This window comes from Jaculus jaculus, chromosome 8 (assembly GCF_020740685.1).
Source record: "Jaculus jaculus isolate mJacJac1 chromosome 8, mJacJac1.mat.Y.cur, whole genome shotgun sequence".
Lineage (NCBI taxonomy): Eukaryota > Metazoa > Chordata > Mammalia > Rodentia > Dipodidae > Jaculus > Jaculus jaculus.
In genome coordinates, this window is record NC_059109.1 from 2,874,933 (window position 1) to 2,891,267 (window position 16,335).

The following is a 16,335-nucleotide window of genomic DNA, read 5'->3' on the forward strand; positions in this document are numbered from 1 at the left end:
TACCAACATGACAACCACGAAGAACACAATTTCAAGTACTGTTCTTTTGTTCTGTTTAGTTTGGGGAGAGCAGAGTCTACAGACTCATTTACTTATATTAGACAAGATTAATCTCATTCAAATTTACTGCAGCTTATAAATTCACATGAAAACAGAAATTGATACAATTAAACAAAATCTTCAGTATCTTTCCTTTTTTGGTTTTTCAAGGTAGGGTCTTACTCTGGCTGACCTGGAATTAACTCATAGCAATCCTCCTACCTCTGCCTCCTGAGTGGTGGGATTAAAGACAGAAGCACCACAAGTTTTAAAGCCACCCTGGGCTACGTAGTGAGTCCCAGGCCAGTCTGGGCTTTGTAGCCATACCCTGTCTCAAAATATCCACAAAAGCCAGCCATGGAGGCTCAAGCCTGGGATCCTGGCACTTGGGAGGTGGAGGCAGGAAGTCAGGAGTTCAAGGTCATCCTTGGATGTGTATTGAATTTGAGCCCAACTGGGGATTGATTCATGAGACCTGGGTCCAAAAAATCCAAGCCAGGCCTAGGACATAGCTCAGTGGGCAAAAGGACCTGAGATTGCTGAGTTCAGTTCCGCCAGCAAACTTGTAAATAGCTGGTGACACTTGTAAGCCCAGTTCTTGGAGAGGCAGAGCACAGAGAGTCACTAGGGCTCACTGACTGAAAAAGTAGCAGAAACAGCAGAGGGAAGTGGCCGATGGTGGACGAGGAGGACGCCGGTGTTCTCTGCCCCTGCACGTGTGCAGACACTGCACACACCGCATCACATGCTGTCTGTGCCCTGTACATGTCAACTCGCACATTCACCCCAGCAAAGGGGGGAAAACACGATCCTAAACAAACAAACCAAAAAATCCATCAGAGCTGGGCGTGGTGGCGCACACCTTTAATCCCAGCACTCGGGAGGCAGAGGTAGGAGGATCGTTGTGAGTTCGAGGCCACCCTGAGACTCCATAGTGAATTCCAGGTCAGCCTGGGCTAGAGTGAGACCCTACCTCGAAAAACCAAACAACAAAAATTCATCAGAGCCTCAGGCAGGGGAGGAGTTTCTGGGTGAGAGCTGGGGTCATGGACCTAGCCACCCATGGAGCTGACGAGAGGGCTGGGGCCCGGGGCTGCTGAACCACGGGGCTGACGTGTGCCCACCTCCTGCCGCAGCTGACCAACGCAGGTGACGACGTGGTCGTGTTCTACAATGACAAGGCCTCGCTGGCTCACCTGCTGGACATGATGAAGGCCGCCCACGATGGCGTGGAGGAGCACAGCCCCCTCATGTACCACATCTCCCTGGTGGACCTGCTGGCCGCGTGCGCCGAGGGCAAGAACGTCTACACAGAGATCAAGTGCACCTCCCTGCTGCCGCTGGAGGACGTGGTGGCCGTGGTGACGCACAAGGACTGCATCACGGAGGTGCGGCCCCGGGGCGGGGCGGGCGGGGTGCAGAGGCCAGTGATGGGGCCAGGGGAGCAGTAGGGAAGAAGACAGGGTGCGCAGCAGCGTGGCAGGTCCTGGCTGGGCCCGGCGGGGGCCGACCTCACTCCCTGCGTCCCCGCGCCCCGGCCCTGCCCAGGTGAAGATGGCGTATGTGAACTTCGTGAACCACTGCTACGTGGACACGGAGGTGGAGATGAAGGAGATCTACACCAGCAACCACATCTGGACCCTGTTTGAGAACTTCACCCTGGACATGGCTCGGGTAAGTCCCCAGGGCGGCTGGGGTGGGCCCCCCCATGTGCAGTGCCCCACGTTTGCGCCTCTCCTCCCCAGGTTTGTAGCAAGCGGGAGAAGCGCCTGGCGGACCCCACCCTGGAGAAGTACGTCCTCACTGTGGTCCTGGACACCATTAACGCCTTCTTCAGCTCCCCGTTCTCAGAGAACAGCACCTCTCTACAGGTGAGCGCCCCACGGGCCACCAGGGCTGACAGCGCTTGGGCGCATCCGGGGTGCGCCGGTGTTTATTAGTCACCTGTGCTGTGGAACAAAGGGCCCCAAATCCAGTTTCCAGCAAGCATACATGGCTTTACGGCTGTCTGGGCCAGGAATTACAGTCAGAATGATGCTGTTGGTATCGAGTTGCTGGGACAGAATACCCGACAAAAAGCAGCTAAGGTGCTAGAGAGGCGGCTCAGTGGCAGATTGCATCTGTGTTCCCTTCATCCAGTTCAGACCATGTGTAGGAGGCCGGGGGAGGGGAGAGACTTTCAAAGTGTACCTTTTAATAGACTTTTGGGTTTTTGTTTTTTTTTGTTTTGTTTTTCCTGAGGTAGGGTCTCACTCTAGCTCAGGCTGACTTGGAATTCACTATGGAGTCTCGGGCTGACCTTGAGCTCTGGACAATCCTCCTACCTACCTCTGCCTCCCGAGTGCTGGGATTAAAGATGTGCGCCACCATGCCTGGCGCCTTTTGGGTTTTGAACCATACAAATACAATACTCTTTTCCACATTAGTTCTATTTACAAGTTTAAAAGGAACCAAAGGGCTGTGAGCTCCAGGCTCCGTCCTCAGGGAGTTCCTGGACTACGGCATACAGTCGCGCATGTTGTCTGCTGTATTTGGTCCAAATACACCCTGGCGGTGAAGCCCTGAGCCAGGGCTGCCAGTGGGGTGGCCACGCTGCCTCAGCCGGGCGTGTTCCTCTTGCAGACGCACCAGACGATCGTGGTGCAGCTGCTGCAGTCCACCACGCGGCTGCTGGAGTGCCCGTGGCTGCAGCAGCAGCACAAGGGCTCCGTGGAGGCCTGCGTCCGCACCCTTGCCCTGGTGGGTGAGTGCCCGCACTGGCCCGCTCCCTTTGAGTGGACCCCTGCCCGCAGGGAGCACCTCATCCCCGAGCGCACCTGACACCTGCTGCACGTGGTCCTCAGCAAGTCCTTCTGGTGTCTTCCCGCATCTGGGCAAGAGAGGAGGGGGTGGGGAGGAGCTGTTTTCTGCCCCGAGTCAGCTCCCCACGGGAGAGCCAGGTGACACTCTGCAGCTGGAGTTTTCTTTTCCTCGGTTTCCCTTTATGCTGGTGGATAATCTCAGACAGGAGGGTCGCAGGTAACTGTGTGAGGGGCGGGTGTGAGGGGCTGGAGAAGCCAGGGTGTAGTCAGATCAGGCTCCTAACAAGTTAAGAGACCAGTGCCAGTCCCTGTACCCTGCTTCCTTCATCCTGACTCGGGGCACAGTCCCGAGCCTTTTCTAGCCGCCCCTCACCCTCCAGCATGCCCTCTCCCCACAGCCAAGGGCCGGGCCATCTCACTGCCCATGGACCTGGATGCCCACATCAGTGCACTGCTCAGCAGTGGGGCCAGCTGCGTGGCCGCTGCCCAGCGCAATGCTGCCAGCTATAAGACGGCCACGAGGACCTTCCCCCGCGTCATCCCCACCGCCAACCAGTGGGACTACAAGAACATCATCGAGAAGCTGCAGGTGGGTCCGGGTCTGACTGAGGGTCCCTTTCTTTATGTCCTCTCAGGCGGCACTGTATGATGTGTGGGAGAATATGGTCAAGCTCTGGTCATTTCTGGCCAGGCGGTGACCCTCTCTTCCCACCGCAGGACATCATCACGGCCCTGGAGGAGCGGCTGAAGCCGCTGGTGCAGGCCGAGCTGTCGGTGTTGGTGGACGTGCTGCACTGGCCCGAGCTGCTCTTCCTGGAGGGCAGTGAAGCCTACCAGCGCTGCGAGAGCGGAGGCTTCTTGTGCAAGTGAGGCAGCTGGGGCAGGGCCGAGAGGGAGGGCAGGAGGGGCAGGGCCGTGAGGGTCTGGGGTGGGGTGGCGGGGCATGGCTGGGGCGAGGCGGGCTGTCCTGAGGCCCGGCCACGTGCCGCGCAGGCTGATCCGGCACACCAGGGGCCTCATGGAGCCGGAGGAGAAGCTGTGCGTGAAGGTGCTTCGGACGCTGCAGCAGATGCTGCTCAAGAAGAACAAGTTCGGGGAGCGGGTGAGCGCGGGGCGCCCCGGGGTGGGGCTGGCACGGACCCAGGGCCTCAGCCACCAGCAGCGTCCTCTGCTCTTCCCCAGGGTAACCAGCTGCGGAAGATGTTGCTGCAGAATTACCTCCAGAACCGCAAGTCCGGCGCCCGGGCTGACCTCCCCGACCCCACAGGCTCTGGTCAGTGCCCGCCGCCCCGGCCCCGCCCTTTCCTGCTCCCTCAACCCTCAACCGCTGGTCCTTAAACACGTCTCCACCCAGGCCCGGACCAGGACTGGTCAGCCATCGCGGCCACCCAGTGCCGGCTGGACAAGGAGGGAGCCACCAAGCTGGTGTGTGACCTCATCACCAGCACGAAGAATGAGAAGATCTTCCAGGAGAGCATCGGCCTGGCCATCCGCCTGCTGGACGGGGGCAACACTGAGATCCAGGTGTGGCGGGCAGGGCTGAAGGGGTCTCCCCAGTGATGTGTCTGCTTGGGAGGAGGGACAGATGGCCAGAGCTGCAGGGGGCTCTGCTGTAGGCTGGGGTGCTGACTCATCTCCCACATCTGTGCCTTCACTGCCCTACGTACTCCTGTCTACCCCTCACCATCCTGTCCCCACTGTGGCCAGGTTTCTTAGCCTCTGCCCTGGCCATCTCCTCTCCCTTCTCTCCTTCCCGCTCCTTCCTTTCCTCTCCCTCATGCTCCTCAGCTGTGGAGCCCAAGCACAGGTCGGCCTCCTCCAAAAGCCCTGCCTGCTGCAAATGCTGTAACCCCTTCCTTCCTTCCCTCCCCCCTTCTAACTTCGTTCCTCTGTTCCTCTTCTCCCTCTTCCTTCCCTCCCTCCTTCCCTCATTCCCATTTGGTAAGTCCACCCTGAGGCCTGTTGGCATGCTTGGCAATGATGTTAGCACCAGGTATTCCACAGTGACCAAGACCCAAATCCGCGCTGTCTCTGTGCCTGTGTCTTAGAGGCGGCACGGCGGTGGGAATGGTCATGGTGTGAAGAGAAGAGCCGGATTGAGGCCAGGGCCGTGCAGTGCAGAGCGCAGGGTTATGTTAAAGGGAGAGTTCGGCGGGCCTGGTGGTTGCAGACCTGTATTTGTGGTTGTTTGGGAGGATGAGGCAGGAGGGTCATACGAGTTCAAGGCCAGCCTGGGTAACTAGCTGGACCCTGTCTTGAAGTAAAAAGAAGGGCTGGGTATGTAGCTTGGAGGCAGAGCAGTTACCCAGCATGTGTGAGACCCTGGATTTGATCTCCAGTAGTACAAACCAAGAGTGCCTGGGAAGGCCTGAGGGGCGGGGCCAGCAACCCGAGGAGACAGTGCTGTTGGACGGGAAGCTCCCTGGGCAGAGATGTGGCTGGTGCAGGGCTGACGTAGTGCGGAGGGTCCAAGGCGGCAGGCCTGCACGTGGCCTCCTGGCACTGGGCAACTCTGGCTTTTCCTCTGGGGAAGGCGGAGCTACTGGGAGCTTCATGCAGAAAAGGGTCAGTATGTGGCGTTCCCAGGAGACCCTGTGGCTGCAGTGCCAGCATAGCACAGCTCCAGAAGCTGGCAAGAGGCGGCATGAGCCCCTAGCGTCAGAGCTGTGGCAGGCTGGCTGGCACATCCATACTGGGGCCCTGGGCCCACCACAGGCTTCGTCCCAGCAGACAAGCCTGTCTCCTGTCATGCACGCGTTCCCTCCGCCTCTGTCTGCTTTGGGCGCAGGTGGGGCCATCTGTGTCCCATCCCTGTTCCAGCAACACAAGTGAGAGCTTTTTTATTTTTATTTTTTTGAGATGGGGTTTCATGCAGACCAGGCTGGCCTTGAACTTTGAACTTACTGTGGCTGAGGATGACCTCGGACTTGTGATCTTCCTCTTTGCCTCCCAAGTGCTGAGATGGCAGGCTTGCACTGGCACGCACGGTGTTGGGCCAGAGCCCTTACGCCTCCCTGCGGTCCCCCAGAGCCCGGCCGAGTGCTGAGGCTGCTCCCTCACCCTGTCCCCTGCAGAAATCCTTCTACAACCTCATGACGAGCGACAAGAAGTCCGAGCGCTTCTTCAAGGTGCTGCACGACCGCATGAAGCGGGCCCAGCAGGAGACCAAGTCCATGGTGGCCGTCAACATGAGTGACCTGGGCAGCCAGTCACGTGAGGACCGTGAGCCAGCAGACCCCGTCACCAAAGGTCAGGGGCCCAAGGCGGGCCCGGGGTTCGGGGGGGTTGGGGGGGTTCCCAGGACCAGCTGTGCAGGCGCTGGGCTCAAGGAGCGACTGCCGCTCCCCAGGCCGCTCAGCCTCACCCAGCCTCGCCCCGCAGGCCGTGTGGCCTCCTTCTCCCTGCCAGGCTCCTCCTCCCGCTATGCACTGGGTCCCAGCCTGCACCGGGGGCACGAGGTGGGCGAGCGTGCGCAGAGCAACGAGATGGGCACCTCTGTGCTCATCATGCGGCCCGTCCTGCGCTTCCTGCAGCTGCTCTGTGAGAACCACAACCGAGACCTGCAGGTGAGTGCCTCTGCCACCAACCCGCGGTGTCCCTGCCCACCGTGCGCCGGGCACAGGGGCCTCTGGGGCTGGGGTCTCCCATCTTGCTGGGCTCCATGTGCGCCCGCCCGCCTCTGCTCCGCAGAACTTCCTGCGCTGCCAGGACCACAAAACCAACTACAACCTGGTGTGCGAGACTCTGCAGTTCCTGGACATCATGTGCGGCAGCACCACGGGCGGCCTGGGGCTCCTGGGGCTCTACATCAATGAGGACAACGTGGGCCTCGTCATCCAGACCCTGGAGACCCTCACAGAGTACTGCCAGGGCCCGTGCCACGAGAACCAGGTGAGCGGGCAGGGCGTGCGCGCGCGAGAGGTGGGCGGGCAGGTGTGGGAGGTGAGGTGGAGAGGGGGGCTCCGGAGCCCCCGGAGCTGGCCTGAGCCCTGCGTCCCTGCACCCCGCCTGTCAGACCTGCATCGTGACGCACGAGTCCAATGGCATAGACATCATCACGGCCCTGATTCTCAACGACATCAGCCCCCTCTGCAAGTACCGCATGGACTTGGTATTGCAGCTCAAGGTAGGGCCTGGGGTGTGTGTGCACACGTGCATGTGACCTGCATGTAGCGTGTACAGAACAGTGATGTGATGCTCACCATATGCACGATGTGGGCACCTCCTGTGTGTGTGAGCATGTGAGTGTGGGGTCTTGTTGGTTACAGAGCAGCGCACGTGAGGGCAGGCATGCCTGGGTGTCCGCCTGAGGACGTCCTGCTTGCGTGTCTGCCAACTAGGAGTTTCTGTTCTTTTTTTAGATTTGCAAGGTAGGGTCTCACTGTAGCCCAGGCTGACCTGGAATTCACTGTTGTCTCAGGGTGGCCTCCAACTCAGGGCGATCCTCCTGCCTCTGCCTCCCGAGTGCTGGGATTAAAGGCGTGCGCCACCACACCCAGCCTGCAGGACACTTTTCGACAAGCCTGGAGCTAGGAACAAAGTGATGAGGTGGTAGAGGGGGCCCTCAGACTTGACCAGCCTTTTCCTCCTTGCCCCTCCGTCCAGGACAATGCCTCCAAGCTGCTCCTGGCTCTAATGGAGAGCCGGCACGACAGTGAAAATGCCGAGCGCATCCTCATCAGCCTGAGGCCCCAGGAGCTGGTGAGGAAGGGTGGGCTGGGGCACGCGGGCAGGGGTCCGGTGAGCTGGCCAGGCTGGGGCAGGTGCTCTAGGAGCGTGTCTGAGCTGGTGCCGTTCTGTCCCCCCAGGTGGATGTGATCAAGAAAGCCTACCTGCAGGAGGAGGAGCGGGAGAACTCGGAAGTGAGCCCCCGCGAAGTGGGCCACAACATCTACATCCTGGCGCTGCAGGTACCAGCCCCGCCCCCGGCACCGTCCCTCGCCACGCCCCTGCCACTGTGCCCATCGCTGCCTGTCTCCTTCAGCTTTCCAGGCACAACAAGCAGCTGCAGCACCTGCTGAGGCCGGTGAGGCGCATCCAGGAGGAGGAGGCCGAAGGCATCTCTTCCATGGTGCGGCCAGGGGCAGGTTGGGCAGAGGTGGGGCTTGGACCCGGGACATGGCCTGGTGGACATTAGATGGACCGGTGTCCGGGGGTAGGGTCTGCCTATGACCTGAGGACAAGGATGAGGGCAGAACCAGGAGCCGAGGGTCCGGGGACTTAGGGAGGAGCTGAGCTTGGTTCTCAGAGCCGGGCCAGGGTGCCCGGCTGACGCGACCACCCCGGGTCCCCAGCTCAGCCTCAACAACAAGCAGCTGTCCCAGATGCTCAAGTCCTCGGCGCCTGCGCAGGAGGAGGAGGAAGACCCCCTGGCCTACTACGAGAGCCACACGTCGCAGATCGAGGTGAGGCCTCAGAGTGCGGGGCGGGGAGGGGAAGGCCGCGGCCCGGCGAGACCGTGACCGTGACCGTGACCGGGCACCACCCCAACCCCCCCGTGTGTGGCCGTGGCCAGATCGTGCGGCAGGACCGCAGTATGGAGCAGATCGTGTTCCCGGTGCCCAGCATCTGCCAGTTCCTAACGGAGGAGACCAAGCACCGGCTCTTCACCACCACCGAGCAGGACGAGCAGGGCAGCAAAGTGAGCGACTTCTTCGGCCAGTCCTCCTTCCTGCACAACGAGATGGAGTGGCAGCGGCGGCTCCGCGGTGAGCGCGCGCAGCGGCCCCGCCCCGCCCGCCCCCGCCCCCGCCCCCGCCCCGCCCGCGGCGCCTCCCGCGGGGACCCTCATGCCCCGCTGTGCCCTCAGGCATGCCACTGATCTACTGGTTCTCGCGCCGCATGACGCTGTGGGGCAGCGTCTCCTTCAACCTGGCCGTCTTCATCAACATCATCATCGCCTTCTTCTACCCCTACGTGGAGGGCGCGTCCACGGGTGAGGCCCCGGCCCTCTCCCCGGGCACTCCGCAGGGTGGGGAGGAATAGTCCCACTCTGCCTGGTGAGCCCCCCGCGACCTCACGGGGAGGCAGGCGTGGCCCAAGTGACCCGTGGGCCCTCGGGCCTCCTGGGAGACGGCGCGTGTGCAGCGTGTGCGCACAGGGCGCGCGCCCCAGACCCACCAGGAGAGCTGGCAGCTGCTGGTGGGTGGGGGCTTCATTCCCTCTTTGGCCTGGAGGTACTTCTTGGGGCTGCTGGCTCGGTGCCAGGGTGACGAGGGCGCGGGTGTGCCCCGCTCATGCCCGCCTGCCGCCCCCAGGCGTGCTGGGCTCCCCGCTCATCTCGCTGCTCTTCTGGATCCTCATCTGCTTCTCCATCGCGGCCCTGTTCACCAAGCGCTACAGCATCCGCCCGCTCATCGTGGCGCTCATCCTGCGCTCCATACACTACCTGGGCATCGGGCCCACGCTCAACATCCTGGGTGCTCTCAACGTGAGTCTGCAGTCATGATCCCCCCCACCGCTGGCACCTGCCCCCCACCCCCGCCCCGCAAGGGCCCCGGCTCTGTAACAGGCTACCAGCTGGGACCGTTATGAGTGTCTCCCTGGCAGCTGGGGCAGCCGAGGCTAGGTATGGTGGCGCATGCCTTTAACCCAAGCATTTGGGAGGTTGAGGCTGGAGAATTGCCATGAGTTTGAGGCTGGCTGTGGCTACAGAGTGAGCCCTAGGTCAAGCCCGGGCTGAAGTCACACTGTGCTTCAGGAAAAAAACAAAAATCTCAAGAGGCAGACAGACGCTTGCCATGGGCAAGATGTTAAGCAGAGGTAGACACCAGACATTTGTACTTGATAATACCTTGAGAGATGGCAGTAAAACTTCTTTTCCTCATGAGCCCAGCCTCAGTGAAGATAGAGTCTTCTCTGTCTCTTCCTCCTTCACCCGAGCCTTAGTTTCCCCTGGAGCTAGAGGACCCGGGGGATTTCTCCTGAGTCTCTTAGAAGCCCAGGTGTGTTCATGGAGGAGGTCTCATTACTGCTTCCAGCCCCTTCTATCCCACCGACACCCCAACTCTGAGCCGGGAGTGGGCTGTGCACAGGGCAGGCTGGGGTGTTGGGAAGGGGGTCAAGGTGTGCGGTGAGGTGCTCACCACCACGGCCTGCTCTGGCCCCCAGCTGACCAACAAGATCGTGTTTGTGGTGAGCTTCGTGGGTAACCGTGGCACCTTCATCCGTGGCTACAAGGCCATGGTCATGGACGTGGAGTTCCTCTACCACGTGGGCTACATCTTGACCAGTGTCCTGGGCCTCTTCGCCCATGAGCTCTTCTACAGCATCCTGGTGAGCCCGCTGCTGGGTGCGGGGAGGTGTCGGGTGCAGCTGGTCCTCACACCTGTGGGCCCTCTCGGCCTCAGTCTTCCCTGTGTGCCCTGCGCAGCGGGGTAAAATCTGGATTGGCCCAGACTGGCTCTCTAGCGGTGTAGCTTTGCAAGTTCCCTCTTTGCCTCATGCCTCGTGACGCCCTCTGCTTTCTGGACTGTTCCGTGAGGAGCGGCTGGGAGTGCTTCCTGGCGAGCACTGCATGCGTCACCCTGGGTGGCTGGACTCCGTCGAGGACGTCATCCCTCACCTCTACCTTCCCTCAGGCCGCTCCGCGCCTGCGGTGTTAGAACCACGGCTCCTCCGGGCAGCTCGCCCACTCGGGGCACTGCAGTCTGAGCACAGGCCTCACCGCAGAGCCTGTGGGAGCCACTGGAACCTGGCAGAGTTGGCAGGGAGGACAGCCGGCCCCGCCCCTCATGGTGCCATCCCTTCCCTGCAGCTCTTTGACCTTATTTACCGCGAGGAGACCCTCTTTAACGTCATCAAGAGCGTGACCCGAAATGGCCGCTCCATCCTGCTGACCGCCCTGCTGGCCCTCATCCTCGTCTACCTCTTCTCCATCGTGGGCTTCCTCTTCCTCAAGGATGACTTCATCCTCGAGGTGGACCGGTTGCCTGGAAACCATTCTAGAGGTGTCTCTGCGGGCCGGGGGTGTGGGGTGACACTGGGCCCACGCAGGGACGAGCTTGTCCTGCAGGCTCCCGGCCTTCCTCCTGTTGGGTTCTGGGGAGGCGTGGCTCACACTAACATGGCTCCCACTGGTCTAGCCTACTGCAGTCCGAGCAGGAAGGGGTTCTTTGGGAGCCACTTGCTGACCTGTCACTCGTGCTGAACGTGGTGTTTGTGGGGGTTTCCCAGGGCCAGGCTCAGTAGCACAGACATCTGCCCTGCCCCAGTGTAAGCCCAGTGGGGGAAGAGACATGGACGACCAGACAGGGATAGGCAGGAAGGGGCAGGGAGGCCTCCAGGGGATGTGAGGGTGGGGACAAACCAAGGGGATGCTGAGGCCGGGCATTGGGATCTCCTTACGACCTTGTCCTCGTGCCCTCCAGCCAGCCCCCTGGGCATGCCCCACGGAGCCACCACATTTGTGGGCACGTGCAGTGGGGACAAGATGGACTGTGTCTCCGAGGTCTCAGTGCCTGAAGGCCTGGAAGGTGAGGCTGTGCCATCTGCAGGAGTCTGGGTGGCGTGGGGCAAGAGGCAGGGGACCCGGGTCTCAGTGTATCCTCTCCCCGCAGAGGCCGAGGAGCTGGGCAGCACGGAGCGGGCCTGTGACACTCTGCTGATGTGCATTGTCACAGTCATGAACCACGGGCTGCGCAATGGTGGCGGTGTGGGTGACATTCTCCGGAAGCCCTCCAAAGATGTGAGCGTCCCTGATGGCTCCGTGGGCACGGGCCGACTCTGCTGGTGGGCAGCTGGGTTCAGAGCTGACCACCCCAGCCTGTCTGTGTGGCCCGCTTTCCACACCTAGCCTGCTTCATGGCCCCTGCTCACCGTACATGCTAAGAGGAAAGGCCAATGCAGTCTTCTTGAGCGCGGTTAGGGAAAGTGGGAGCCAGGCCCAAAGCCACTGGCCGCCTCCATTGGAGGGGGGTGCAGGGAGGGGCAGGACGCTTGAGTCAGCTCTGCAGGGAGCCTGGGGATTTGATTCTGCCAGCTGTTTTGACTGTCCTTCCGTACCCCCCCCCCCCCCGCCATTTGCTGGGGAAAAGCCACCTCCCTGGCTAGTCAGAAGGTACTGAGCCGGGCGTGGTGGCGCACGCCTTTAATCCCAGCACTCGGGAGGCAGAGGTAGGAGGATCTCTGAGAGTTCGAGGCCACCCTGAGACTACATAGTGAATTCCAGGTCAGCCTGAGCCAGAGTGAGACCCTACCTTGAAAAACCAAAAAAAAAAAAAAGAAGGTACTGGAATGTGAGGCCAGGTGTCTGAGGGTGGGCGGAGGAACTGAGAGCTGGCTCCTCCCCTCACAAAATTAGGGGCAGAAATAAGCCTCACTGTGTAGCCCGTCTCCCTATACCTTGGTGAACTTCTGTGGGCTTCCCCGAGTCCCCTGGCTCCGGCCACCCTTTCCCAATGCCACCCCAGGGCTCTGGTTGTGGTTCTGTGCCATGGAACCAGGTAAGATCCTGTGCTGTCCTCAGGGTCTGGTAGCCCAGAGCCGGTGCTTCCCTTTGTTGGGACCTGGGCTTCAACGAAGCAAACACAGTGGGCTTGCACCTTGGTGACAGCAACCCGCAGCCAAGGTCTACACGGGCAGCGGCAAGGACAGCTCAGCGCCTCACCGCACAGGGCACTCCCTGGACTCGGAGCCTGGGACCCGTCTGTATTTGTACAGGAGTGAGCCCATTCCTGAGCATGCCTGGTTTAGGCCATAATTTAAAAAGACAGTACACACGGTTCTGGGGTACGCTTAGCTCAGTCCTAGAGCATGTGTGTGACAGTGACAGACTGCATGCTTATCTCGTACCACAGTTCTGACACGGGCTGAAGGCGCCGCCGTGCTGTCCCCGACATGACCACAGCCCTATCCCCGCTGCTGCGCCGTGTCCTGTCCTGTCCTGTCCCGCTGGGTGGCTGGGGACAGGTGGGCTTGGCCTCATGGCGGCTCTTGGCCTTGGCCCTGCAGGAGTCCCTCTTCCCTGCCCGAGTGGTGTATGACCTCCTCTTCTTCTTCATCGTCATCATCATTGTACTGAACCTCATCTTTGGGGTGATCATCGACACCTTTGCGGACCTGCGCAGCGAGAAGCAGAAGAAAGAGGAGATCCTGAAGACCACATGCTTCATCTGTGGTGAGACCCAGCTTCTGGCTGCTCAGCCGCAGCACTCAGGCCCCTCGCTTTAAACTCCTGGCTTCTGGGCGAGGAGCCCGATGCTCCTGTGGCCTCAGGGTTCTGCTTTCAATGCTGTGCGGCAGACACCACCTGCCCGTGGCATCACAACCCAGCCGTCCCGTGGGCCCTGGGCTCGGGCAATCCCGGTGTGCTCGCAGAATTCCTAGCTGCCCTGCAGGAGGGCTACAATAAGCCTGGTGGGGTGGGGTGGATGGCTGTTTTTAAATAGAAGGACCTAAGTAGCCCAGGTGAGCGCTCAGAGGCAGGCGCCATGGGAACCATGTCCACTGTGTAGGTGGGTGCGGGGGGCCGGTGGCTTCGTTCTCACACTCGGCTCCTCAGGTCTGGAGAGGGACAAGTTTGACAACAAGACAGTGTCCTTTGAGGAGCACATCAAGCTGGAGCACAACATGTGGAATTACCTGTACTTCATCGTGCTAGTCCGTGTCAAGAACAAGACAGACTACACGGGCCCCGAGAGCTATGTGGCCCAGATGATCAAGGTGTGAGCCACGTGCTGCCCCCAGGGTCCAGCCCGGTAGTCCAGGCCACCACCGGGGGAGGAGTGGCTGTAGCTCCAGCGCTGTCCTGGGAGCCCTGGAGGGGCTGACAGCTGCAGACACTTGTTGGGCCGGCCCTTCGTTGTTCTAGTGTCAGGAGGTGACCCTGTCAGGCCCAGATGAATGTGCTGTCCAGAGGCCGAGGGGGGCGGGTAGGTGTGGAGTGGGGAGAAGCCCACCAGCAGCTGTTGCTTTGAGGGTCACCCACGGGACGCTCTTCTCAGAGGACAGCTTCCAAAAGTTGAGCTGATCCAGGTCAGGGAGCCTGCAACACCTTTAAAATACCAGGCCCAGACTGGGGCGGTGGCTCAGTAGTTAAAAGGCTCTTGCTCGCAAGCCCGCCAGCCCAAGTCCAAGCCCCAAGCATCCAAAGCTGGATGCAAAGTGATTCATGGGTCTTTAGTTTCAGAGGCCTGCGGCCATAGGAGGCCAGGCCAGAAGGACCTGGAAGCTCGCTGGCCAAATGTCCTGAGGTTGTCCTCAGACCTGCACATGCATACCATGGCATGCGCATCCCCTCTTCCGTCATGCCAGCCTTAAAGACATCCGTATCTGCCCGACTTCTGTCACAAAGCAGTGCCAAGAGCTTTGCCTTGAGGGTTACCTGTTGGTCTGAGAAGGCACGGCTTGTGACAAGGAAGCAGAAAACTGCCTGGGGCCCCCCACTCCCTGTTCCTGGAAACATGGCTTTGTCACTCAGACACGCGTCAGACGTCAGGCCCCTCGGCAGAGCTGCCATCTCTCAGTTTGCCATCTGTGTGACTTGCATCCTCTTGGGGTGCAGGGTTTGTGGCAGGTGGGCAGGAGGGAGGAGGGAGGCTAGTCTAGGTCTTCCCTTCGCCCCTGTGGCAGCAGGGAGGAAGCGGATGGCAGGGAATGCCAGCCTGTCACAGCAGAGGTCCGCTGCTGTCTTCTCTAGCCTGGGAGAACCCGGGTCATTCAGCTTTTCCTGTGACACGTCCCCAGCTGGCCATCTGGCTGGGGTGTGGCTTGCTTTGCTAAGCGAGGCTCCGCTGGTGCTCACCTCGGCATTTCTCTTCCAGAACAAGAACCTGGACTGGTTCCCACGCATGCGGGCCATGTCCCTGGTGAGCAACGAGGGCGAGGGCGAGCAGAATGAGATCCGCAGCCTCCAGGACAAGCTCAGCGCCACCATGAAGCTGGTGTCTCACCTCACTGCCCAGCTCAACGAGCTCAAGGAGCAGGTGGGCATCTGCCCCAGCCTTGGGGTCCCAGGCCTCAGCCCCACAGCGGCCATGGGAGGGGGAGCACCTCCCTCCTGGCCCAAGAGACAAGGCCGCGTGTGTCTGGGTGTGAGGACCTCTGGGTTCACACCCCAAAGGTTCCCTGGTAAGGTCTCCGAGGCCCCTGTGCTTGCCAAGGGCCGCCCCGCATTACAGCCCTGCAGGGTGGCTGCCACGAGCTTCTCTCAGGAGGGTGGTCTCCCAGCCACACCCAGTCAGGGGTTGTGACAGGCTAATGGGGGGCACCCTGAGGAGCTTGGCTGTCAATGGGCTGGTTGCAGCTGGGCTCATGGGGGGCACGGTGCCATGGATTTAACCTAGATGACGGAGCAGCGGAAACGCAGGCAACGCCTGGGCTTCGTGGATGTGCAGAACTGCATGAGCCGCTGACGAGCGCCCCGGCGGGGGTCTTCGTCACTGGAGACCGACTGGAACAGCGCAGCCCCTCTGCTGGGAGGTCATGTGCCCGCCCACGTGGCCTCCAGCTCTGGCCCCGCCAGCCTCCTCCCTGACCCAGGCTGACCGGAAGGGGGCGCTCCAGAGCCGACAGTCCTGCCCAGAGCCTTAGACATAGACTCAGCAGTTCACTGGACTCGTCCACCTTAGTGCCTTAGAGGACAGGTCCTTGAGAGCTGCCCCTGTGGCAGTAACTGCCATTCCTCCATAGTTCTCATGGGTGGTTAGAAGTGGGGTCCTCTCCTCTCCAAGCACTACATTTTGGTTGTTGCCCACCTCCACGGAGGCGACAGCTAGGCTGCAATAGTGATATCAGGGCTTTGAACATCTAACTTATTCCAGGGACGGTCATCCCGCCCCACCGCCTTCACCTGCTGTGGGCAGGTGCCGACCTCCTGGCCCTGCCCTGGCCTGACGACTCAGGATGGACAGCCTTGCTCCTGGGACCTGCCTCTCCCTGCATACGCCCGGGAGACAAGGTTCTCAGCTGTGTGAAAGTGGCTGTTTTTTGAATGCTTTTCTTTTTGGTGTAATGTTTTACAAGTCCTGTGTCCTGAGAACTAATATGTTAACTGCCTTAAATAAATTAATAGAAACTTAGTCTATTAAACGGGAAAGCCTTTCCACTTCCTTTACCGTGGGGGTTGTGAGGCTATGCGCCCGCCATTATGAGTCCTTCCCTGCTACCCTGGCCTCCTCTTGAGCTCTCAGACTGAGTGGCCACCTCAACTTCTCCCAGAGTTCACACAGCTGTTTTGGTTTAACTGTCTCTGTCGGAATCCTGTTTTGTGTGTTTTTTCTGCTTTTGTTTTCAACATAGGGTCCCACTCTAGTGCAGGCTGACCTGGATTTGCTCTGTAGTCTCAGGGTGGCCTTGAACTCACAGTAATTCTCCTACCTCTGCCTCCTGAGTGCTGGGATTAAAAGCATGCACCGGCACGTCCAGCAGAATCCTGGTTTTTTGCATGTATGATGTGGTGTGGGGGGATAAAATGTGTGTAAGCTGGAGCGTGTCAACCTCTGTTCACCTTTTTCTTACCCTGTATCCCAGGCTGGCCTCGAACTCATGCAGTCCT

General features: G+C 60.4%; 1 protein-coding gene across 2 annotated transcripts in view; it reads left to right on the forward strand.

Annotated features, from left to right (window-relative positions):
• Window positions 1-15,869, forward strand: part of Itpr3 (inositol 1,4,5-trisphosphate receptor type 3) — a 73,848-nt gene extending 57,979 nt beyond the window's left edge. For both annotated transcript variants that reach the window (XM_045157579.1, XM_045157580.1), the window contains exons 31-58: window positions 1,176-1,427; window positions 1,588-1,713; window positions 1,785-1,910; window positions 2,662-2,782; window positions 3,239-3,429; window positions 3,558-3,706; window positions 3,834-3,942; window positions 4,023-4,113; window positions 4,195-4,364; window positions 5,915-6,089; window positions 6,222-6,406; window positions 6,531-6,731; window positions 6,856-6,966; window positions 7,446-7,541; window positions 7,649-7,750; window positions 7,825-7,911; window positions 8,135-8,245; window positions 8,356-8,548; window positions 8,650-8,775; window positions 9,098-9,270; window positions 9,951-10,115; window positions 10,597-10,789; window positions 11,210-11,314; window positions 11,399-11,526; window positions 12,792-12,957; window positions 13,342-13,502; window positions 14,603-14,764; window positions 15,125-15,869. In XM_045157579.1, the coding sequence (XP_045013514.1) occupies window positions 1,176-1,427; window positions 1,588-1,713; window positions 1,785-1,910; window positions 2,662-2,782; window positions 3,239-3,429; window positions 3,558-3,706; window positions 3,834-3,942; window positions 4,023-4,113; window positions 4,195-4,364; window positions 5,915-6,089; window positions 6,222-6,406; window positions 6,531-6,731; window positions 6,856-6,966; window positions 7,446-7,541; window positions 7,649-7,750; window positions 7,825-7,911; window positions 8,135-8,245; window positions 8,356-8,548; window positions 8,650-8,775; window positions 9,098-9,270; window positions 9,951-10,115; window positions 10,597-10,789; window positions 11,210-11,314; window positions 11,399-11,526; window positions 12,792-12,957; window positions 13,342-13,502; window positions 14,603-14,764; window positions 15,125-15,193 (4,044 nt within the window). In that variant the 3' untranslated portion in view covers window positions 15,194-15,869. The remainder of the gene's footprint in view (window positions 1-1,175; window positions 1,428-1,587; window positions 1,714-1,784; window positions 1,911-2,661; window positions 2,783-3,238; window positions 3,430-3,557; window positions 3,707-3,833; window positions 3,943-4,022; window positions 4,114-4,194; window positions 4,365-5,914; window positions 6,090-6,221; window positions 6,407-6,530; window positions 6,732-6,855; window positions 6,967-7,445; window positions 7,542-7,648; window positions 7,751-7,824; window positions 7,912-8,134; window positions 8,246-8,355; window positions 8,549-8,649; window positions 8,776-9,097; window positions 9,271-9,950; window positions 10,116-10,596; window positions 10,790-11,209; window positions 11,315-11,398; window positions 11,527-12,791; window positions 12,958-13,341; window positions 13,503-14,602; window positions 14,765-15,124) is intronic.
• The last annotated feature ends 466 nt before the right edge of the window (window positions 15,870-16,335 follow it).